Source organism: Aquila chrysaetos, chromosome 2, assembly GCF_900496995.4.
Source record: "Aquila chrysaetos chrysaetos chromosome 2, bAquChr1.4, whole genome shotgun sequence".
Taxonomy (NCBI): domain Eukaryota; kingdom Metazoa; phylum Chordata; class Aves; order Accipitriformes; family Accipitridae; genus Aquila; species Aquila chrysaetos.
The window spans coordinates 53,626,083-53,645,339 of record NC_044005.1 but is presented as its reverse complement, the minus strand read 5'-3'; the positions used below and the strand labels follow the sequence as shown (position 1 = coordinate 53,645,339).

At 38.2% G+C, this 19,257-nt stretch overlaps 1 protein-coding gene across 1 annotated transcript in view; it reads right to left on the bottom strand.

Annotated features, from left to right (window-relative positions):
- TRDN (triadin) overlaps positions 1–19,257 on the bottom strand; it is a 233,511-nt gene that overhangs the window by 201,641 nt on the left and 12,613 nt on the right. The window contains exon 3 of the mRNA XM_041119404.1: positions 494–703. Within this exon, the coding sequence (XP_040975338.1) occupies positions 494–703 (210 nt within the window). The remainder of the gene's footprint in view (positions 1–493; positions 704–19,257) is intronic.

The following is a 19,257-nucleotide window of genomic DNA, read 5'->3' as shown; positions in this document are numbered from 1 at the left end:
CTCTGTGCTTATGGGTTTTGAAGATGATTTTAGGGTTAGCATGTTTAGAAATGATCTTTTGCATTTTTCTTGTCATTGAACTATGTAAGCAGGTGTCAGAATACTCAAGGCAACTATGAAAGACTTTAAAATATATTTCAGAAAATGTGCATTAATAATTAATTTTATTTTTCTTGAAATAATTTTATATAGAAATTGCAAAACAGAAATCTGACCATACATGCTCATACACATATTCTATTACTGTCAACATACACATTTTCCAGGATGAGGATGGGCTGCAAAATGGAGAGATTTAAATTATAAAGATGTATGAAGTGTAAACTAATATGTTCTGACATTTCTCACAATATCTCCTCTCTTGGTAAACTCAGCAGAGACACTGTGCTGCCTCCAAGAAGGTGAGAGAATGCATATTTACACAATACACACTCCCTAATAAATTTTTAAATTTTAATATACAAGATGTCAAACAGAATATGCTGAATTTTACCTGCAAAGGCTTTGTAATCCACCAAGTCAAACATTACAATAGCTACTGCTGACCAGGTAACAATCAGAGCAACAACAAGAAGCCATGCTGCTGGTGAGCTGAATGTTGTCACGAGGTCTTCTGTAACTGATTTCTTGCCCACTTTCATGGATGAGGAGGGAACGGATCCGTTCTTACCATTTATTATTGTCGTGGTTGTAGACATACGTCCTAGGCAAATAGGCAAAGCAGAGGAAACAGAATGTAACGCTTGGAGCTTAAAAATCAAGAATATGAGTGTCGTTTTGAAATTGCTCTGTAATCAGAATATTTAAAATAAATATAAATATTGCATTATTAAAGACAGACTCTTGTGCTTTCTGGAAGGATTTTTTCTTGAACTGGGGCCACTTTCAGTAAAGTTAATTTGGGAGCAAACGTGGTGAAATAGCCACGACCAGCCTTTTTGATTATAATATGACATTTTTTAGTCTGCCATGAATAGCTACAGACCTAGGAGAGTGATTGATGAAAGCATAAAATATTATTACTCTCCAAAGGACAGTCTTGTTACAGGCTGTAGGCCAGATTCTCAGGTGATGTGATTAAGTGTACTTCCATCGACTGTAATGGAGCTAATGTGTCTATGCCACTCGAGGTTTGGCTGGAATTCTGCTGTCAAGGACACCTATCGATGGCAATAGGAACGTATATACTCCATTTCATCTAACAGAAACACAATTGATTTACATGTCCAGTACCCTTACAAGTTGCGAAGAGGCTTGTAGCTGATTTTTAAATACCTTTCTTTGTGGCATTTTTCTCTTAATGAAATAATCTCCTAAAAAACAAGAGTTACAGTGCCAGAGCAGAATTAATTCCAGAAAGCATAGGTCTGGTACTAGAAAGCTGGTACAAAGGTGAGTATGTACATTAGCTAAGTAAACAGTAGACACACATTAACTGTTTAATGGACAGTTAACAGTAGTGACTTAATCTACTTCTTCCTGGGGTATTAAGAAATGTTAATTCTGGACACAAACCAAAACTATGGTAACTGAAACCTGACCACATTGGAAAGTTCTCAAATTACTCTTCTTTGCAAAAGAAAGTGATAACCTAAACAATCTTGGTTGGTATTTGTTTTGCAGTATATACAATAACGATAGTCAAAATATTCATAACTCCACAGTCAAAACCAGTGGAAGAGCACAGTATCTCCACTTAGCTTAGTTTACAATATTTGCTTGTATGCTACTGTTAAAATATTCAAAGACATGTTACATATGTTCCTGGTCTGGTTGATGATACCAACTCTCCTAAATTAACGTCAGTGATTTCAGGGACCCTCGCCCACACAGAGGTCTGAAATTTCAAGGAATCAGGTGATGCCTGGTTTGCTCATACTTTGGCTTCTCACCCTGAGATCACCTGTCTTCTGTCACAACTGATACCATCTATAAAGCTGATAATTTTCTAGGATGACAGAGGCAAGGAAAGTGGCAGAGCTGCTCTATACAAAGATAAACAGATCTAGTTTCACTTTTCACATAGAAAATGGTAAATATGCATTTGGAAACTATCACTAGAGCTAAGGTACAAGGCTGTTGAAGACTTTCAGGTATTTGCCATCACAATATGTCTGTAGCCTCTATTTGAGAATCACTATATTGATATCCTTAAAGAAATAAGTGAAGAAAGGATTAGATCCCTGATATTACCCACAGGCACATATGTTTATCCCTAAAAAAAAAAAAAGAGATGGCATAACTAGACTTCCAACCCTTCTACTAATGAATAATGGTTTTGCTCCTTTTTCTGTAGAAAGTGAGAACCATACTCTAAAGTGATACTGAAATTACCTTTATAGAGCTCACATATATCTGTAGAACTGGGAAGGACAATTTTGGTATTAGAGGTTCCCTAACTCTTAATCTGTCATATCGGTAGAGTGTTCTACTATTCTACATTTCTTCTGTTTATTATGTAGCTCATTGCATTTGTGTGTACTTCCCTTAGCTCTACCTTTTAAGCTTGCTTCTGCACAAGCACCCTGACACTGATCAGTGCCTTGCTTCAAGCCCTGGAAAGCTGTTCTGCTACACAGCAGTGTTGTGTAAGCAGAACAAGATTGGCATATTACATGTTTTTTGTTGCTTATTTGAAATTTAGTCTTATTTATAGAATGTTTATTCTGCTTATGAATAATGTCTATCTACTAGGATAGGATTTATACACTTTTTTTTTTTAATATTATAAACCCATCACTGCTTCCCTTTCTCCAAACATAAATTTTAGATCAAACATTTCACAGTAGGAAGAAAAATCTGCCAAGTGACAACTAGCAATAAACATCAGCTTCCTAAAGTCAAATTCAAAATCAATAGCATTTTGTTATCCTACTGCATACAAAATGCAAGTAATTTGTGCATGCAACAGGTCATAAATGACACATTATGCATTTTTTTCCCTTGGGGATATCAGTCAGAGTTTATGATGTGTAAGAGAGAACGGAAAGGTACTGTCTCATCTTGACAAATCTGATTAGTACCACAGCATATCTCCAAGGACATACTAATGACAGATATTTGCACAGTTATAATACAAGCAATTAAAACTCTATGTGTGTATATAGATATAGGTTTATACGTATAATTACCATTCAAAGGATCATTCCTCTAGGTCTGTTGCTATATAAAAATAGTTTCTTCCTATTTGGTATACATAACTTTTCAAATTCAGACTGCTATGTGCCGCCTTTGGTGAAAGAAATAGTTTCCCACAATTTATCAATCTGAGCAACGCTGCAGAGATGAAGTTCAACTTTGCTAGAAGATTATCTATTGCATGCTTTTGGCTACTGATGTAGCCAAGTCAGATTTCCCCTTAAAAACTCAGGATGTTATACAATAAATCACCACCGTTACATTCACACATTGAAGTGGGAGTGAACAGCTATTGACTCAAATCTGACTGGAAGTCAAGCTAAGAAAAATGCTGTTATACTGCTAGATTTTCCTGATGCGGGTGCTTACAGTATGATTCAGGTACCTAAGAAGGGTCTCCGGTGTTGTTATAGATGTTTTATGATATCAAAGATATCCTCACAGGAGTGGCAGGCATCATCTACGGGACAATGACCTCTGAACTGCCTGGAAGAATCCAGACAGGATGTCCTAAACCACTGAACAGAGAAAATACATGTTTATGTCCCTAGATACTAATATAAACAAAATTGGCTGGAGGAGTTTATCTGAGGACTCCTGAGGAAGACATTGTTTGCTGCTACATATTCTCAGGTAGGGTGGATTGTATATCGAGACCATTGGAATTTCATGACTCCAAAAAGAAGAGGCAATAACACCAAGATGATTGCCCTCCCTCTTACAACTACTGTGTTATTGCAGTACCCATGGTGCTACCCTGACGCTTTTCTCTGCCTGTTCCTTGCTTTGCCGTGCTGAGGTGTTGTGTGCATTTTTGTCCATCTCCTACCGGTTCTAACCTCCTGCCCAAACCTGCAGTGATGCCATTTACACTGCTAGACGAGTAGAGAAAGAGGGGACCAACACATGGGCAATGTTTCCGTCAGACCAGCCAGCAGCAATTCTCCTTTTTCTCAGAAAAGTGCCAAAGTTAAGCGGAGCTCCTGCCCAAGAGGTCAGTGGGGCTTCAGGTGCCCAGTGGGGGGATGAGAAAGACAGGCATTTTTGTTGCTTTGAAATCACCTGATGGAGCCTATTGAGTTTTACTTTTTCAACTGACAGGGGTCATTCAGCAACAGGTTAAAATCAGATCCCTGAACTTCTCCAGACATCCTTGCCGCCCCGCGTATAATACACATTTTCTGTCCCAAGGCAAATTTCACTGTCTGTATTACAGCCCACCAGAATCCAGGTCGGTTTACTGTAGATGAAGACTGCAGTGGATCAGGAGATTCATGAGCAGATCAGTTGTCCCTGCTTTGGGGGAGGCAACATATGTCACAGGAGTGGAGGGGGCAGTTGAAGGCTGTTACAATTTCAGCCATCCAATTTTAATCCACCACCACATGTCTGCTAGAGCCTCCTGGCACTTTGGGTTGTGATTGCTATTGATTTTCAATGAGGATGGGAACTTTAAAAAGTTATATATACATTTCTATAAAAAGATTACTCCGGGGATGTATACCTCTGACTCCACATCACAACCTCTCATGCACACAGAAGTTCACAGACCCCATCAGGTCACAAATGTCACCTTTACATCAACAGATTGATTTGCTAAATTCCAAACAGCTAAAACTCTGAGATTCTTACTATTCCTCTGGTTTCAGAATTGTCACTTAAGATACAATCTGAAGACCCATAAGGTCTTGTGAGTATAAATAAACCTTGACAATTGGTGACAACTTTGAGGAGAACACCGTGCGACTTTCAGAGTCCAGAGTGAGCTTGTAGTCCTGGCAGCTTAGATACAATACCCTTTATATTTGTGAGCTAAGCTCTCCTTAAGGCATAATAAGCATGGGAGTCTATGGTTAAGGATGGGCACTTGATTTTACAGTTCAGCTGCTATACCTTCCACTACCCCAGAAGAAAAACAAAACAAAACAAAAAACCCAAACTGAAACAAAAAATATTCCTACTCCATTCAGACTCATTCAAATGTAAAATAGTAATTTTCTGTATCTATGTTATTTCATAGTTATTTTATGTATAACAGTCCTTGTTCTGCCAAGCACACCAAAAAAAAAAAAAAATCAAGTAAAATATTTAATGTGTAATGCCTTTTTAAGGCTGAGCATATTAAAAGCAGAGGGCTAGTCACGCTACTGAAAAAAAGAGGTTGTTCCCTTTTAAATAATAATATTGTTGCTAGGGCAATTCAGTTGGGATGTGAGAAGCCTCAGTGCAGTCTGCTCTAAATGAAAGAGCTGGTAGATTTTGAGTTGTCTATTCCACTCCCCAGATGAACACTCCAGTAAATAGGCTAGAGAGTATTCTGGATTCAGGTCATTAATGGCTCCTGTTCGACCTATTCCACTTCACTTGGAATATTTAAATACTAATTAAGGGAGCAGAAAAGAGAAAGAATGACTGTATAAATCGACACTGTATGTTAAGCACCGGCTCGAGCCTTGGGCTTTAACCTGGTGACCTTATCAATCCACCACTGGTGCGACCAGGCAGGCAGAGTCTCAGCCTGTGGTAAGGAGGGTACCACAGGGAGGAGAGGACAAGGGATTAGAACCCTTCAGTGAAGGACTGGGCAATGGATATATGATAAAGTGCTGCATTTTTTCAGGCCCAGCACATCACCCTTAGTGATTCCACAGACCTCTGCAGCTCTCACAGTAATCACTCTTTCCCATGCAGAGAAAGTGCTTTCTACCACAAGAAAAGACTATACCTACGCCTGTTGTACTTGTGCCTGACTCTGGCATCCTCCTCTTTGCATCTCTGTGTTATGGTTTCTGCACCCTTGGCTTATACAAATGGGAAGGAAAAGACAGAACTTCCGCTGTGGTTAATAGTTAGTAGCTTGCAATAAAATATCAGTATCAATATTCTTTCCTGAAGTGGTCTAATGATTTTTGTCCAGAAAGCTTTTGCCTCGTCATAAGCATGTAGCCAATTTCCCAGCACTTCCATAGGCACGGGGGGTTGGAAACTCTTCACTGGACTCATGCTTTTCACTTCCTTCATACATTTATGGGGGAACAAAATGCTGAGCAGGGAGAAGAACCCACTCGGAACCCAGTGTATGTACTTGGACAGAGAACCTCCATCATCTTATTTGGCCGGCACCAGAGGCCAAGAGATGCAGATACTGGATGATGAGTAACAGGGTGTAGAACAGCTCAGAGAAGGAAAAGCAAGAGGAGTCCAGCTGGGCAAAACCTTTGGCTCTCCTCCAAATGCTGCTAAAGCGTGTGACTACAGTGGATTTAAACCCACTTACTAGGGAGGATCTGTAGTCCTGGTAAACTTCAATAGGTTAGGAACCTAGTTAAGTCCACTAATATGGATCATGTTTTCTGTTGGACATACATAGTAATATAAAAGCAACATTCTTCCTACTGCTGATAGAGGGGCAGAGGGAAACGGGGAAAGACAACTTAAATAGGCAAATTCAGCTTATCTTTGAAAGCTCCTCTCTCTCCCCATTATCTGCAATAGCCTCTGTGAGTAGGGCAGTGATCTACGGTTCAGCCCAGAAATGGGTGGTGGGCACCTAGTGTAGATCTTCTGAGTATGAAGGAGCTTCTGCAAGCTGTCGAGCAGAAGTGTGACAATTTTAAGAAAAGCTAAGTTATTTAGAGCTGCAGCATAAATCTTCTCTTGAGACGGCTGACATTCAGCTATTTCTTTTCTTTTGTACCATATTACATCCCCGTGCGTAGGAAAGAATGAATGCAACTGGAATAACTAAAAGGGAATAATGTATAAAAGGAGTTTCACAACTGATACCAGAATTTACAGACTTCTAAATTCATCGCACAGAGTACTGAAATGTTGCTCTACAGTTTATGTAATTAAAGTACAAAGACAAAAACCTCTCAACACATATCATGTATATATTGGCAAACTTCTCAAAATTAAAAGGTAGTCTTTCTGCAGACTAAAGGCTTAGAAAGCTGTGACTGGGACTGTCTGTGAGGGAACATTTGCAGATTTATTGGTGACTGATAGTTATAAAAATGTAATATTCTTTATGAAATGTGAAAAATAGGGTTGGAGATTATCCAGCAGCCAATTCTACATGACAAAAGAAATAGAATAGAGATTATGGAATATGGAGAGGATGGTGCATGAAAATTAACTGAACGATTGAATTCAGAAAAGGCATTTATAATTACATATGGTGCTGTGTACTTTTTTAATTTCCTTTTCTGTTATTATATCTGTATTGGTTTTATTTTTGATCAATAGAGAGCATCTGATAATTTAAGGAAGTAAATTGTATTAATCTTCTCCATTCATTCTCCAAGAAATTATGTACACCAATCTTTCTATCTCATCGATTTCAATAAGAAGTTTGTAGAATAAAAGATACATCCTATCAAGCCATTTCATTATCTAGTTCAAAGAAAATGTGTACTTCATGCAGTATCAGTAAATAATACTAGTAACAGTACTACTACTACTAAATACTATGAGGTGAAAACTGAAAGTTATTAATGCTGTATTCTACGGCGTGATATATACTCTGGGATTGTAATAATGACTGTTTCTTAGGATACTATGGTGGGTTGACCCTGGCTGGATGCCAGGTGCCCACCAAAGCCACTCTCTCACTGCCCTCCTCAGCTGGACAGGGGAGAGAAAATACAATGAAAGGCTCATGGGTCGAGATAAGGACAGGGAGAGATCACTCACCAATTACTGTCATGGGCAAACGAGACTGGACTTGAGGGAATTTTAGTTTAATTTATTGCCAATCAAATCAAAACAAGGATAATGAGAAATAAACCCAAATCTTACAAACACCTTCCCACCACCCCTCCCTTCTTCCTGGGCTTAACTTTACTCCCAAATTCTCTACCTGTCCCCGCCCAGTGGCGCAGGGGGACGGGGAATGGGGTTGGGGTCAGCTCCTCACACGTTGTCTCTGCCGCTCCTTCCTCCTCAGGGGGAGGAGGACTCCTCACTCTTCTCCTGCTCCAGCTTGGGGTCCCTCCCACGGGAGACAGTTCTCCATGAACTGCTCCGGCGTGGGGTCCTCCTTGGGCTGCAGGTGGAGATCTGCTCCCCCGTGGACCTCCCTGGGCTGCAGGGGGACAGCCTGCCTCACCATGGTCTTCCCCACGGGCTGCAGGGGAATCTCCGCTCCGGCGCCTGGAGAATGTCCTCCCCTCCTTCTGCACTGACCTGGGGGTCTCTCACATATTCTCACTCCTCTCCAGGCTGCAATTGTGCAGGTTTTTTTCCCCCTTCTTAAATCTGTTCTCCCAGAGGCACTACCACCGTCGCTGATGGGCTCGGCCTTGGCCAGTGGCAGGTCCGACTTGGAGCCGGCTGGTATGGGCTCTGTCGGACATGGGGGAAGGTTCTCTGGCATCTTCTCACAGAAGCCACCCCTGTAGCCCTGCCCTGCTACCAAAACCTTGCCGCTCAAACCCAATACAAATACAGTACACCACCATGTGCTATGTGGAAAAAACCCTAAAGAATCTCTGAAGAAAATAGTTTAACTAATACTAATTAGAAAACCTCCATAACTCTATGAAGAGAAAATTACTTTCCAATGACGTATGGCCAGATTAGAACAGGGACTGGTGAACTGCATGAAAGGAAAAAGGACTTTTGAATAGAAAGACATAATCTCTGACTCAGGAATTTCCTTTATTTCATATCACTAAGTGCTGAGCAAGTAGTCTGGCAGGGCAGGGGTTAAGCATTTAATGCCTGAAGTTATACGTTTTCCCTCAGTCATTGGCTGCTGCTACTGAAGACAAGAAAACGCACCAGCTGGACCAATCCTCTGATGTGTTGGCTGTTCTCATGTTCTTGCTGACCTTATTTTCATCAAAAAATATCAAATAAGTATCAAAGTCAAAGAAAAATCCATTTTTAACAATATTTTATTTCTGTTATTGCTTCTCCATTGCTCTTTATGTGCAATGCTACTTGTACAGAAGCAGGATCTTTTCACTTTAAGAACCTGCTGCTTACTTGCAGTCATAATTCTTCCGTTGTGATATTACAACCATTTCCATGTCAATCTATTGTGAGGATTACGATGATTCTAAATGGGAGGGAGCAGCAAAGAGAAAATAAACTTTTAAGAAACAAATCTACTATTTTTATGCAAATGCCCTTTATAATAAAAAGGAGAAATATAAAATGTATGGGAGGTTTTTTTTCCCACATGGAACAATTTTTCAAAACCTGCTGTGAAGTGCTAGTGACTCTAAACAAAAGAAATATGGAAAACTCAGAAACTAAGCTCCAATGTTTTTAAATAAGTTTCTTACCATATTTTGCTCTTTCCTATATAATGCATCACTTTTTGAAATAATTATTCAGCTGAAGCACAGCACTTCATCATACTCCAAGAACACCAAATCAAAATACTTCCAAACCCCACATTTTCCATGTACCTACAATTATTTGAATGCATATATCTGATTTTTTTTTTTCTGAGGACAACTGCAAAGATTACTTGAAAGATACTTTTGTGTATATAGAAGATTGGTTCTATCTCATATCACGAGTTAGCATATGTGGTTAACTCCTTGCCGTGCAGATTCGAATGATGGATTTGGACCACTGCTGTATGCAAGGAGTCAGAATCCCCTGAGGGAAACCTGAACTTCACCCCCCCAGGAGCCCTCCTGATCGAGGGGAGAAATCCAAGCAATTAAGGAAAGTTTGTCTAGAAAAACTCAGAGCATGGAATGGGGTAGTAGGGAAGGAAGTCTTCTACAGTCGGGAAATTCAATTTGTTCTAACAGCAAGTGTAACTTAGAAAATTTTGAAAAGGAATAAGGATATCTCACTGAGAAAGGTCTCTTTGTTCCAGACAGATTTCCAGTGCAGAGAAGAGTGGGAACAAAAATCTTACCAAACACTTCCCCTCCCCCCCAAAAAAGCCTTGGTGAAAACCGAATAGGCAACATCTGCATTTTGAGAAATGCATCATTGGATCCTGTTGAAGAAATACTAATATTAGCTATTACTTCTTGTTCTGGAATAGGCCAAGGTATGAACTGTAGTATTATAGATGAATTATGTATGAAGAAGAGGAATTCCCCCTATTTGTACAGATGTCTTGAAGCAATCTAAGAACTTCAGAGAGGTGAAGTGGAGACAAGTTTCGGTCAGACCACAATTACATTGTGTTTTAAAATACAATCAGCAGTAAAATAAGTTAACTCTCTCTCAGCTGATATATTTCTACCTTTTGAATTCAGAGAGCCCATTTAGGTCAGCAGATGCCTGCAGGATCTAGGAGCCCACATCCCATTGAAAATTCATGAGAGATGAGTCCTAAATCACTTGAAAAGTTGAACTTCTGTGATCTGGAGCTGAATTTCTATCTTTCCTTACATGTGTGAATTTCATAGTCTAGTAGACCATTGGTCAATACTCCAAATTAAGTGGAGGAAAATTTCTCTCTTATACCTTTGGAAAGAAGTGTAAAAAATGCCTTCACTTCATTCCAAAATTGCTTATAATGAACATTATGCTGATACAACCTTTAACTTTCTGTCTCTGTGTGGTTGTTTCTTATGTGCGTATGTATTTCAAAGAGCTTTTAGATTATTCTGATTATTCAAGTACAACAGACGCAGAAGGGATTAGTGGTTAGTTAGTAGTTAAAAAATCTTCTGTGTTGTTGAGCCTACTGAAATAGTCTTACATGACTGATTGTATTGCAAACCTCTCTGTAATAATTCATACCTGAAATGGCTTTAGAAAGAAAAGTAAGGGAAGCCCTAAGGACCAGGTTTAAAAGTTAGCAGGTTTTATTGGGAAATTTTATAGATCATTTTACTTACAGCTATATCACTTTGTGTAGTAATTTCTTGAGAACTTAGCAGACCACAGGGGTTAACAATAATCAACACAGAATAAATTACTTCTATAAAATCAAAACTGCAGGAAGTACAGTTGATAAGAACAAGAAAAGTGTCGTTTACTGCAGTTTTCAAGCATGGGAAAGGGACATTGAGCTGCTCCCTTTCCAAAAGGCAGTAGACTTTCATGATCTGCAATTTGGACGTTTAAATTTTTCTCTTTGAAAGACCTCTTCAGTTTGATACAGTTTTTACATTTTCTTTTAGACATGTTGAGATTTATTAAAAAAGCAAATGTTTCATTTCCAGCTTCTCAGTATGTAGATGAGATAAGAATGTAACTGAATTCTGAACACTTAATCCTAAACCACCAACACCCTGAAAAATCCATTATTTGTTTGGTTCCACACCTGAATTTTTTTATTGATCGGTAGTAATACCTTCCCTTCTTTGGAAACAAATTGGTGCTCTAAAACAGTAAAAAGAAGTTTTACCTTCCTGTTTATCTTAGAAATCTGACATTTCAGAAAGAGATGCCAACGGGATATTTAGACATACTTGTGAGTTGATATAAACTGAGAGGTACATCTTATCTTTTAAAATGTCAAAATGAAGGTTGGAGGAAAACGGTTGCCATTTATCTTGAAATAGCATGAAACCTTCTGAAGCAAGAGCACTGTATGCATTTCCCTTGTTATTTGTTTTTGGAGACTCTAATCTACACATCCCTGAAACTTTCAGAGGGGATTAGAGAAAAACATTGACTTTTTTTTTTTTCATTATGGAAAAAAAGGAAAAGAATCTATTCCTATCTGTAAAATAATGATAGTCATAATAAATATTGAAAGTCACTAGGATAAACAGTAGGTTACAAATACTTCTGTCTTCACTCCGGACAAGTGGTGTATCAGTATAAAGAAATTCTGTAAAGACAATTCCAGATCTGTGCTTCCTCCGGTGGAACTACCATTATCTCTCAAATAAGTGTATCTAGGAATGATTAATAAGATGATTTGCTTGATTTCATTTATTCCAAGCTAACCTGACAGTGGGGGAAGGACCAACTTTTTATGTCTTGTTGGACTGATATCTACAGACTCTGAAAACGAAAGTAGTTCTAGCAATAATTCAATGGACTCTCCACAACTTATGGTGCAAGCAGTGTCTAACATCGCAAGTCTGCCAAGTCTTCCATATGGAGCTGTCCAGTCATTACGACACTCAAATATGGAGATCACCACATGCATAGTTTCAGTATATATATGCATAAGTCATATTAAAGAGACTTGGTCCAGCTGCCTTACAAGAGACAGAGGAAAAAAGGCATTTTTAGCCAACAAGAATACAGAAATTGCTATCTTAAGAGTTATGCAGTAAATATATATATATTGAAAAGACTTGCTAAAAAAATGGAGAGACAAAATTCCTCTTCTGACAAAAGGGGAAAACTACAATAAGTGGCAAGTGACTCGTGGCAAGTCAGTCATCTATGTCAGTGATATATCTCATCCGTACCTGACAATTTACCCAGGAAACTATATTACAGGTTGTGCTGTCTGGGAGAGAGAAAACTGAAAGAGATCTACTAAAAACTTTTATGTGGCTTGCAAAATAGTATAACCAATTTCATGACAGACAGTAGTTAGCTATAGTCAACAGGAACAGATGAACCAAGGTCTATCTTCTGTCAGGGAGTTATTTTCTAATAAATGTGAGTACTCCATCTGTGTACTCACAGAGTAGCTAAAGGGAAGTCCACTACATAGGCACCTAAAATACTAGGGAAACAAGGTTTTCTGAAGCTTGCTTTGACACTTATGGGGCTATCAAAATATACACCCAAAATGCTTTTTGATATACTATTTGTATTCAGTGTGTGCTCCCGTAAGAAAAGAATTCTAGGAAGCAGTGGCAGTCATGATAGAAATGGTTCCTCTGAAGGTTTTGGGTGGTTTTTTTCTTTTCTTCTTCTTTGGTCTGAAAGAATCCTTTGGAAAATACCCCTTTAGTTTTAGGGCATGAGAGGGCTCTTGAACTGACACCATGGAATAGAATTCAGTGCTTAGGTAAAAGTTAATGGTGTGTTTTATCATTTTGCTTTTGCAATACTGATTCCAAAAATGGTAATCTGAAGTTTAACCTTGATAGACTAAATTAATATTATCATTCATCTCTGGTCTTTATTTGGAAATAGGCATGATCCCTACGGGCAGCTGAGACACATAGGATATGCCATCACAGTGAGAACAGTTGATCTTTGTTGAGGGTACATATTCACAGTCATCTAAAATGTGTTCCGAGATTCTCAAGAGCTGGGAAATCTTTACACTATCTTACAAAGGTTTCTTTAACAGAAGCTTATGCCAGACACTCACATTTTAGAAGAAAACTTTATTTCAAATGAGCATTAAGTAATCTGGAGAAAATGGGATGTTTTTGAGACTATTGAGACCCATGCTAAGTACCAAAATCTTTGACCAAGTAGGAAAAAGTCACTGTGCCCTCCCTTACTCACAGTCATTCCTGAACCAGCTACCATGACTTAGCCATGTCTCAATCCATTTTATTTAGGATTATACCCTGGCCAAGTTTCGGAATGTGTGAAAAACTTGTCAATTCAAGTTTGATGAGAAGAGATCACTACATAGTATTCATGTAGAGGTACAGAGTCCTAAGTATCTTGTTTTCTTTTCTCTTTTCCTCCCTATGCAGGTATTTTTATAGCACCTCATTTACACACTGAAAAGAAGGAAAACCAAAAATATTTAGGATTCCTTGAAGGTTACCTGAGGAAAAAACAAAATCACTTCAGTAATCATATCCTTCTCTGCATCCTTCCTCCTGTCAGCCCAAATCAATCAACACCTGTCAGTAGAACAAGGTCATGACCAGATTTTAGAAATTGTTAGCAATACCTGACTTTTATCCACAAGTAAATTAACAACAAATGAGACTATTAGTGAGTCTGTCTTGTACACATACCTAAGCCCAGAGGACTTCTAATATTGCTAATTTTCACACTAGCATATTCTGAACAGACCAGCCCAGAAGAGTTACTCAACAGCACAATGAATAACCTACAGCTTGGTTTAGAACTCTTGCTTCCATGACCTGGAAATCAGGCCCGAAACCCTCCTCATCTAAGAGACTAGAGATGACCTACAATTTAAATCTTCCTACAACACCTCTTCAGGTCTCTGCAGAGTGGATGAGATAAAATAATAAAGACTTCAACTGACCACACAGATATGAGATTCAGAGTGGTCTCTAATTTATCCTAGTGATAAATGACAAGAAGTGGTTACCTGGCTACATTATTTAGCTCCAGAAATGGAGCCATTCTCTATAATAATTCCTAGAATTAACGTTTATTAGGCAATGAGATATCGATGTGGCATATAAAATAAAACTTCAAATTACAGACAAGTCTGGATTAAAATCTGTGCATGAGTAAGTACAGCTCCAGGCCTCTCCATTACTACTTGTCTGAAGAAACTGTGGAATCCAAACTCAGCTATGACTTTTTCTGGAAAAACTGAGTGCGTGAAAAGCAACACTTTGATGTGTGCACTTAAAAAGGTTATTTGTTTTTATTTCCAAACTATGAGTGAAGTTCCAATTTCTGCATCAATTCTAACTTGAAATGTCATGTAAGTTGTAAGATAGCCATGGAAATATGCATGGAAGATATCAAGAAGTGCAAGGTTATTAAAGTAAATATTTTTTGTGGGTATGGTATTAGTGCTATTATATGGGCAGGATATTTTCTTTGCTTAGTCTTAATAACAGCATTATACAACTTTTGTGATTAACAGAGAAAGAACTGGCAGAGTTATCAGCTGATGAACGTAGCTCAAGATTTTCCTGTTTCCTACAAAAGATGCTAACTTATTTTCCCACCTAACAGAGTAAATCCAAATCCCAAATGAATGCCTTTTTCAAGTATATATGCCACAACATTCTGCATTAATGGCTTCCGCATAAAGCAATAATGACATAATTTTAAAGCAAAATTTTTTTCACTAAGCACAAAATTGCCAACACTAGTACAGAACAAGTTCCTAATGTGAATATATCTATTTTTTCAGTATTAATTTGCTGAATCATAAAAGTAAAACTGGCTTTTTCCCTACCTCCTTGAACATGTAAATATTTATCCATATAAAAGCTATAATACCTGAAGAGGATGTTTTTGGTATAGAATTCAGGCCTTAGAAAGGAAAAAAGAATTTTGATCCATGGATTAATTGTTAAGTGACTCGAAGAAGTGACATCTTAATCTTGAAACTGATTCATATGAAAAATTTACTTGTAGGCTAACAGTCCTTTAAACTTATTCAGTGACAGGTAAGATAAAAATCTTCTCTGAATTCAAAGTTATCTAAAACAAAAGATAATTTATTTTTAATATCTATCTATAAAGAGTATGTCTAAAAAAGCTCTTCATCCTGCTTACATTAAGCTTCTAAGCATATAACCCAAGCCAGGAAGAACAAATTGATGATAAGCTTATGTGTTTGTAATATAAATGAAATAAAAATAATCTCTACTGAGAGACATATTTGTGAAATTATTTTAACAATATAAGAATCCAAATTCTAGAAAACAAATTCAAACTACACATGCTTGTGCAGAGCATAGAATGTTGCGACATTATCATTTATTTTAATTCACTCTCACGGCATTTTTCTAATCAACACTAGTATAGAAATGGCACAAAAGTGTTGAAATATCTCTGAGTTGCCCTTTCTAGGCTCCTCTCTGCCCTATGCATGGATGGGGCATCCATTTACTTATATTTTTGGAATGTGAATCTTTCTGAAGTTCATAGTCTCTCTCAATTCCTGTGTCTGCATCAAAATATTAGACACTAAGACAAAATAGGGTGCCACCATATTTAGCCATAGAAGACTAATTAACATCTAAGTAGACTTCAGCAGAGCAGTCCTCAAACCTCAGTGATACATATTAGAACAGAAGAAAACCTTTCCACTTTTTAAATGGCATAATCAATCCAAAAAGCATTCATAATGTTGAAGTCTTGCGTCAGTGCCGTTTAAAAGATTTTATTCGGAGTTAAAAAAAGCCTCCAACTTGAGGTGACCCCTCCGTGTTGTTATTCCTAACTGGAACAGAAAGTGAGCTACGGCAGGGAAAAATTTTGACCTGGTTGGAATGATAGTTTCCTTATTTCCTCCCATGGATTCTAAATCAAATAATCTTTAGCATCTGCTGTAAACACGCACAAAGTCATCGCAAAACCATTCAGCTCTCAATCACAAGCTGTAACACCTCCCCCCATTCTCTGTAATAGCAGATCCATCTAGTAGGAGCTCCCGTATTCCTAGCCCACAGTAACAGCAGGTGCTGCAAAGTTTCCACCAGCTTGACCGCCTTGCATGCACACCAGGCACTTGCAGGACCGCTGTAATGTTCCGGGCATCTTGCCCCGACCGTAGCTCTTTTGCGCTTCGCTCCCTGACTCTCATGGTGATAAGAAAAGAGAAGAACAAAGTTGCATACCTATGCCTCAGGTTCAACCCTGATGCCCGAAAAGGGTATTTATGCATATTTGTCCTGATTTCATCCCACTCACTTTCATCCAACAGAAAAACTCTTTTGTTCCGTATCAATGAAATAGAGACAGCAGCTGAAAGGACATTTTTCAGCCTGGTATGGCTTTCCAAACTGCCTGGACTGCGTTCACAAATCTTCTAGTGACGCTCAAACGTGTCCATATAAACACAATGTTTTCCTATTTACTAAACCTTCATACAGTCTCAGGTCATATCCAAAATGTGCAGTTCTGTTCTGGGTATTTTTATACATCTTCAAATCTGGATTTATTTGCCCCTAGCCTTCTGTCCTTGATCTTCCCTCCAGCTCACGCTCTGATGTAAGGCCACAGTATTTTCATTTGAAAGAAAGGAAGAGATGGAGCAATTGAGTGACGAGCGAAGGCCTTACTGAAGTCTGGCAGGACTGAACCCGGGTCTCCTGTCCTAACTTCTGGCTCATTGCTCCCCTACATTGTGTAATGTTTAAAGCTAAATCACAGGCTGCTTCTGAGTGTAGTTGTTCATCTTCTTTGCCCATCTTTTCAAGCCATTTATACACATTCAGCATGTATATAAAGTTTCTTGAAATCTTTCCATCTTGGATTTTAAGAATACCAAAGCTACTGCTACTTTCTCATTTAAGGAAACTTTCAAGCAATTCTCTGAAGTTTCTTTAATATTAATACAGCAGTCTCAACTCATAACTTTGTCAGTATAATGAAAAGAGATCGAGATGTCCTCTGCAGATGTAGATGTTGATAGTCCTTTCTAAATTTTTAAGAAAGCTTTCGAGAGCTACTTAGTTATTCTGTATACATCTTTGCAAGATTTTGCCTGCTGTTATATTCTGGTCAAAGGCCTATTCATCATCTAACCTTTCTTTATTAATTTCCTTTTCTATTATATCAATAGAGTGCAGCTTCAGCTGTAATTAGATAAGTGCTAATAAATAAAAAATGCATACTTTCACATTTATTGAAGATGAACATTTACATTACAGTCAATATCTCAGCCTTACAGCTTACATTGACTTCATTCTTATGGTCGCGTAACTGATAATCTTCCACTCACTAACACAATTCATCCCCCAAAAGGACAATACATTCAGAATGCTGTTAAAGTATTACGGTGGAAGACAAGAATAGATACAAAATGTATCTAAAATAATTGAACGACTAATAATGAATAAGATTCACAGTATGAAATAGAAGTAGGCTATAAGACATTGTACTATATTTGCTATAACTTGTCTTGGCTTTTTATTTAAGGTAGTGCTTTATTTAAACCTTAGGCCAGGTGCCACATAGGAAGTGTGAAAGAAACTGTAGAGGACGTTGTTCTTAAAGAACTCTACCTACATACTACAGGGCACCCCATGTGCTCCCCAGGACCTGTGCAGGCAGGCTGCTTTTGACAGATAAAGTGCCCTAAAGGTTCTTCTACCATTAGGAACTGCAACAAAAGGTTCGCACCACTTAACCAGGCAAATAAGACGTAAATAAGACATCAGTCTTATTTACAGCTGAGCCTGTTTCCAAGCCCAGATCAACAGTTCATGCCTGCTCAACCTGCTGATTAGGGCAGGAGTGGTATTGTCAGGTTTTAAGGGACATTCATGAGATAACTGCTGTGGGAGAGAGCTGGAACATTTTCCTTGTCCCTACATGGGCAGGTGCAGGTTAGATTTTCTTCCCTCCATTGCCAGAAACGCTCAGACCTGGCAGACTACAACCTGACAGAGTCCCTTGGGTATTCATTCCGCAGAGGGTGCTATTCCCTAGCAGACTACTACACAAATGGACTCAGAAGACCACTAAACATCAGGGGCTTGTTAAAGTCACCATTCCTGTGATCAAGTGCTGAAAATGTTGATAACAAATCTGCAAGTATAAGAAAGTGCAAGGTCTACTTGTCATGGGAAAATATTGTCAGGATTTGTATCATGCGCAGTGTAGTTCTGTCCCAGCTGATACTTAAATTCACATCACCCTTAGTCAGGAGCTACTTCTCTGCAGAAAGAAGTATAGATTAAGAAGAGTTAGGGTGCTGAAGCACTTGCAGATTCATATAGTGGAAATTTGGGCAGGTAGCTTTTACACAGAATAAATTCAGATGATACCTTTGGAAGCGCACAAGCCATGAAAATGGTATTTGTACAAGAGATCCACAGAAAATTAATAGTCTGTGTGTTGGGAAGTTCACATTATTCATATGTATGTCCAAAAAGGTGTTCATGAAATGCTGGTTATAAAATCAATGAAGAATAAAATAATTTATGATTTCCTTATCTTCCCACTTCATTGCCCTAGCATCTAAGCAAGTTGGAAACACACAACAAAAGAAATGTTTCTGCAACCAAAAGTAAATCAGCAGCTTACTAACTGATAACAAAGGACTAAAAATACATGCTCTTTCACATAGAATGTGTGCTCTTCTTTTTCAGCTGATGAGACACTACTGTAATTCTAGTTTTATTCAAAACCATTGAAAATATTCTCTCCGTAATCACTGGGAGAATAAAAGGTAATATTTCTATATTTAATGTAGCAGAAAAGTTTGATTCTTCCAATTAAAAGAAACAAAGGCATAAAAGAAGAGGAAAGCTTGAAAGCAAACATAGATATGAAGTCCTGACTGTAGCTGAAAACAAGAGAATCTTTTCCGAAACCAGATTCAGTGATATAGCAAACTTCATGTAGGCAACTTTCATTAAAGACCTAAGT